This window comes from Schistocerca serialis, chromosome 5, assembly GCF_023864345.2.
Source record: "Schistocerca serialis cubense isolate TAMUIC-IGC-003099 chromosome 5, iqSchSeri2.2, whole genome shotgun sequence".
NCBI lineage: Eukaryota > Metazoa > Arthropoda > Insecta > Orthoptera > Acrididae > Schistocerca > Schistocerca serialis.
In genome coordinates this window covers 14,731,834-14,737,833 of record NC_064642.1, presented here as the reverse complement: position 1 = coordinate 14,737,833, position 6,000 = coordinate 14,731,834, and the positions used below count along the sequence as shown (strand labels likewise).

The window sequence follows — 6,000 nt, the reverse complement described above, 5'->3', positions numbered from 1 at the left end:
GGACCTGCACTGCGCCACCTATTCATAAGGGCTGGGATATCAACAACTTGTTACTATCGTCTCTTTGAGATTATGAAGGTAGCAGGGGTAAAATACAGGGGCTAAAAGGTTATATACAACTAGTACAGAAACCAGACAGCAGTTATAAGAGTCGAGCGGTACGTGTTCTGGCGTAACCACAAACGCCGGAACGAAGATGCGGAACGCAAGACCAGAGAAGGCGGTGGGGAAACGGCGGCCAATGGTGCGCGGAATGGGACCGCGCCACGCCAGGTGCCCCCCCCCCCTTGCAACCGGTGTATATAAACTCCGCTCCTGCTAGCCTCGGACGGCTCAGATCAGCACCGGATCGCGGACGCTAGTTATCAGTGACGTGTGTAAAGTGTCGGCTGAACAGTTCACATATCAAGCACTCTAAATTATATTGCAAGTCGCCCCTCGTTTGTATTCTCTAAAGTTAAGTATTGTCAATTGCTTTCTAAAAATAGAACTACTAATGTTATTTGTCTGAAACTGTTGTATAGCATTCTGGGAACGCTGCATTCTGTAGGCACCCTGTTAGCAATAAGTGGGAAAGATCCACAGCACAAAGGGGGGCAGTGGTTGAGAAGGGAGTGAGACACAGTTATAGCTTATCCTCAATGATATTCAGTCAGTACATTAAGCAAGCAGGATAGAAAACCAAAGAAATATTTGAAGATAGAGTTACAGTACACCACAGAAGAAACAGAAACTTTGAGAGACAGCAAATGACTTGGAAAAGTCATGACAGTTAAAGAGCACTTCATGTTTTTTTTTTTTTTCCTGCACATACTACATAACTTCACTCCTAAACTCTCGCAAATCTTAACCAGCATTGTGACTAAGTAAACAGTTACTTCACGATGCTTAACCCTGTATACCACTGTATATTTATCTGGAGTGCGTAACTAGACAAGCAGCGACAATACGGTAATTGTTTCCACTAATTTCTCAAGTTATATGAATGCACTGCTGTGTGTCAGGTGTTTGGTCTCTTCTGACTAGTTCCTTGATTTAATCCAGGTGTAGGGTCCTGGATGCATCTTGTCAAGTGGCAGCACATAAGGCCACACTGCTCTTGTACAAGTGTTTGCCCGGCCTACAGACGTGTTCCCAGAACCAGTCCGGACGGCGCTTCCCACTACTGAATGTGCAGGGTGCGTCAGCTGGCTGGTGCTGCGAGTGCCCGCCTGTGCCCCAGACGTGCCCCCCTTTCCAGTCCAGGCAGCGCGCGATGCTGGGGAATGTGTCGGCTGTGCTGTCAGGCTGACGCTAGTAGCACCTTCCCAGGCCCCAGACACGGCCCTCTGTCCAGTTCAGACAGCGCGTCCCGTCGATGAACGTGTAGGGCGTGCCGTTCGGCTGGCACTACGAGTTCCCTTCTGGGCCCCAGACGTGCTCCTCTATCCAGTCCAGGTAGTGCGCCACGCTGGTGTACACCCCTGGCACGCTGCCCCCACATGGGCTGGGCCCCAGGCTGGTGATCCCCACCACGGTGTACAAGCCGTCGAAATCCACCTGCAGTGGACCTCCAGAGTCGCCCTGCAAACATGCCAGAAAACCAGGGTTGTTAGCTTCCAACGTAGTAACACTGAAGGATTTGGAAGACGTTACTCCGTTAACACCTTGACCAAACATTGGAAAAGCATACTGAAGTATCCCCATGCCTGTGGGACATGATAATAAAAATTTCATTCTTACATGAGCTTATTTCCGTTAGTTCCAATACAGAAAAAATGCATTCCTATTGTTGAAGAATGAGGTGATTGTACTTGAAGGTTATCAGGGGAGATCTGAACACAGAATACATGAAACGCGTGCACTTGCAGTTTCTAGCTTTTCTTTTGTGGGCGCTGAGAAAGGTTGAATCATTGGCACAAGAAAAGTAGGAGAATTATATCGACGCATGGCACAGACAATTGGATGTGCAGTTACTGTACAAGAGTAGACATGAATCCTTCCAGAAGGACTAAACCGTGACAAGATTCTTGGCGTGTTCAATTGGCTCTGTCACATAGACAGCTGACAATAGTAGAAATCACGCTAAAAGTAACAGACCGATCGCCACGCTGAATCGTCGGGAACAGATTGGTTGAACCTGGGTTCTGGTATAGACTTTGCGTGCACCGTTTCCTGCTGGTAGCTCACCAATGTGAGAGAAATTTGCATTCTGTAGACTCCACCGATGTGTGTCCCTTGTATCTGTGGTTCTCATATCGACGCCAACAAGTCTGCAGGTGAGTGGGTGAAAAGCAATAGGGTGGAGCAATAATCCAGATATATAGCTGTCCAACATCTGGGATCATGGTATGGGGAGCTACTGGGTTGATTTGTTAATTATTGAAGGAAGGCTGAATACTCGTCCGTATGTGGCAAGACTGGTAAAACCTGTTGTTATATCCATCATAATTACAGTACCAAGTGGCATATTCAGCAACACAAATGCAAGACCCCACAGTAAGTTTCCCACCACAAATGTCTTGAGGAATGTACAGATCTTTGACTGATCTGGCCAGTTCGCTGACTGAATACCCTTTGAGAATGTCTGCGGTGGGACGTGGTAACGTTTACTTTGTTACCAGAATCCAACTAGTATGTGACGGCACGTGCTTCGGGTGTGCCAGTAAATTGCCTAGAACCTCGCCAACATAACTTTTGGAGGCTGCTTCCATGCCAAAACAAATACAATAAAATGTTTATAGCTGAGGTCAGACACAACTCTTACTGATACTGACGATAGACATCGGTTCTAAAAGGGATAATAATTTAATATTTTAATATTTGTTACGTGATGAACAGTCCACCCTCTTAGCTGAATGGTCAGCATATCTGATTGCCACACAACAGGCCTGGGTTCGATTCCTGGCCGGGTCGGAGATTTCTCTGCGGGGGGGAACTGGGTGTTGTGTTGTCCTCATTAGCATTTCGTCGTCATCAACACGCCCAGTGCGGCGTCGACTCAAAAGACTTGCAACTTTACAAACTTTACCAGGTGGGCACTTCCAGCCGTCAGTGTCCTTGATCATTCTAAAGCTTGATAAATATTGTACTGGTGCTTAGTCGTATAATACTTCCCATTGCCGACAGTGTGTCCGGCGAGGTGTCTCAGATGCTAAAGGCACTCCCATCTGGAAGGACAAGAGTTAAAATTTACCTCCTGCGTTTTCTGCAGTTTCCTTAAAACCATGTCAGTCAGATGCATGGTAGTCCCTACATGAAGAGTACAGGCACCTACGTATTCTCTTCTTTTCCAGTGGGACTAACGCTCCGTCACTAATATGTTTCAGTAAAATAAGTCAAGTGATGAAGTGCAATAACGTCAAGGAAGAACCTATACATCAGGAGCGCGGCACTGTAAATCAGAGAAATTCCCAGAGAAAAAGAAACTTAAATGAGATTCTGTAGATGCATATCAGAAATGGAGTGAACATATGATTTACGAAGTAAAACGTGATATAAAGATGGAAGCAGGGAAAACTTTACTCATAAGTTCTAAAAGGTGATAGCAAAGATACCTGAGGAAGGAAATGTATGGTCTCGCTTCACATCTACAAACTCTTAAGATTTTTTAAGCGTTTTGAGAAGTAGTTGCCCAGCGCGATGTTGTGAGGTAGCGGGCGAGTCGTCGCGCCCTGCAAGTATTCTTAAGTTCGGAGGAAGCAGCGGCTACCGCTCGGGTTCGGCAAGGCGCCGCTCGTTGGCAAACACGTGGTGTCGAACGTTAGCCGGACGGGAGGGGCGGGGGGGGGGGGGGGGGGGAGGTGGCCCCAGCGCGTGGTCCAGCCGCGTGGCTGGCAATTCCGCTGTGACGAGGACGGTGCTTTGTGTCGATGAAGGAGACACGCCGGGAGTGCCAAAGGTGGCGGACTTTGTGAAACCAATATGGCAGACATTTCACAATTCCTATAAAAAAAATTAATAGTAGGCAGAGGAATCATGATACCTCAAAGAGGAACATGAACATTACCATTATTTGCACGACGATTCTGATGATGTACTCGGATTTTCAATAGCTTCATTAGTTTAAAGTTTAGTACCTGATTATAACACGCAGCAACGAATTTCTAAAATCTAAACGCGTCTTCCGATTTTGTGTCTTTAGAAAGCTATTAGTGTAAACTTAATTTGGTATGAATTACAGCCACGTAACTTGAATAGTACACGAGTTATTGGAGGTCGAAATGGCCGATTACAATCGATCGAGTCAGGCCATAAGTACTCCACAGTTACACGAGAAAAACGGTAGTAGCATGCTTGTAAATATATTTATTTGTCTATGTCTTTGTTTATATCCGATACATGCTATTCATTAATAAATTGGTTAAATATTTACTGTGTGTTAGAAAGCACAGAGACATTAGGCTCCTGGCGTACCTTTTGCTTCTTTTCTTTTGATATATGTTTATTTAATTGTTTGTTGTTGTTGTTGTTGTGGTCTTCAGTACTGAGACTGGTTTGATGTAGCTCTCCATCCTACTCTATCCTGTGCAAGCTTCTTCATCTCCCAGTACCTACTCCAGCCTACGTCCTTCTGAATCTGTTTAGTATATTCATCTCTTGGTCTCCCTCTACGATTTTTACCCTCCACGCTACCCTCCAATACTAAATTGGTGATCCCTTGATGCCTCAGAACATATCCTACCAACCGATCCCTTCTTCTAGTCAAGTTGTGCCACAAACTTCTCTTCTCCCCAATCCTATTCAATATCTCGTCATTAGTTATGTGCTCTACCCACCTAATCTTCAGCATTCTTCTGTAGCACCAAATTTTGAAAGCTTCTATTCTCTTCTTGTCCAAACTAGTTATCGTCTATGTTTCACTTCCATACATGGCTAAACTCCATACAAATACTTTCAGAAACGACTTCCTGACACTTAAATCTATACTCGATGTTAACAAATTTCTTTTCTTCAGAAACGCTTTCCTTGCCATTGCCAGTCTACATTTTATATCCTCTCTACTTCGACCATCCATACATGGCTAAACTCCATACAAATACTTTCAGAAACGACTTCCTGACACTTAAATCAATACTCGATGTTAACACATTTCTCTTCTTCAGAAACGCTTCCCTTGTCATTGCCAGTCTACATTTTATATCCTCTCTACTTCGACCATCATCAGTAATTTTGCTCCCCAAACAGGAAAACTCCTTTACTTCTTTAAGTGTCTCATTTGGTAATCTAAATCGCTCAGCATCACCCGACTTGATTCGACTATATTCCATTACCCTCGTCTTGCTTTTGTTGATGTTCATCTTATAACCTCCTTTCAAGACACTGTCCATTCCGTTCAACTGCTCTTCCAAGTCCTTTGCTGTCTCTGACAGAATTACAATGTCATCGGCAAACCTCAAAGTTTTTATTTCTTCTCCATGGATTTTAATACCTACTCCGAACTTTTCTTTTGTTTCCTTCACTGCTTGCTCAATATACAGATTGAATAGCATCGGGGAGGGGCTACAACCCTGTCTCAGTCCCTTCCCAACCACTTCTTCCCTTCCGTGTCCCTCAACTCTTATTACTGCCGTCTGGTTTCTGTACAAATGCCGGCCACGGTGGCCGTGCGGTTCTAGGCGCTACAGTCCGGAACCGCGGGACTGCTACGGTCGCAGGTTCGAATCCTGCCTCGGGCATGGATGTGTGTGATGTCCTTAGGTTAGTTAGGTTTAAGTAGTTCTAAGTTCTAGGGGATTGATGACCTAAGATGTTAAGTCCCATAGTGCTCAGAGCCATTTGAACCATTTTTTCTGTACAAATTGTAAATAGCGTTTCGCTCCCTGTATTTTACCCCTACCACATTCATAATTTGAAAGAGAGTATTCCAATCAACATTGTCAAAAGCTTTCTCTAAGTCTACAAATGCTAGAAACATACGCTTGCCTTTCCTTAATCTAGCTTCTAAGATAAGTCGTAGGGTCAGTATTGCCTCACGGGTTCCAACATTTATACGGAATGCAAACTGATCTTTCCCGAGGT

General features: G+C 44.8%; 1 protein-coding gene across 1 annotated transcript in view; it reads right to left on the bottom strand.

Annotated features, from left to right (window-relative positions):
* Positions 1-307: 307 nt before the first annotated feature.
* Positions 308-6,000, bottom strand: part of LOC126481704 (serine protease snake-like) — a 171,911-nt gene continuing 166,218 nt past the window's right edge. Inside the window, exon 7 of the mRNA XM_050105653.1 lies at positions 308-1,563. Coding sequence (XP_049961610.1) covers positions 1,390-1,563 — 174 coding nt within the window. The 3' untranslated portion in view covers positions 308-1,389. The remainder of the gene's footprint in view (positions 1,564-6,000) is intronic.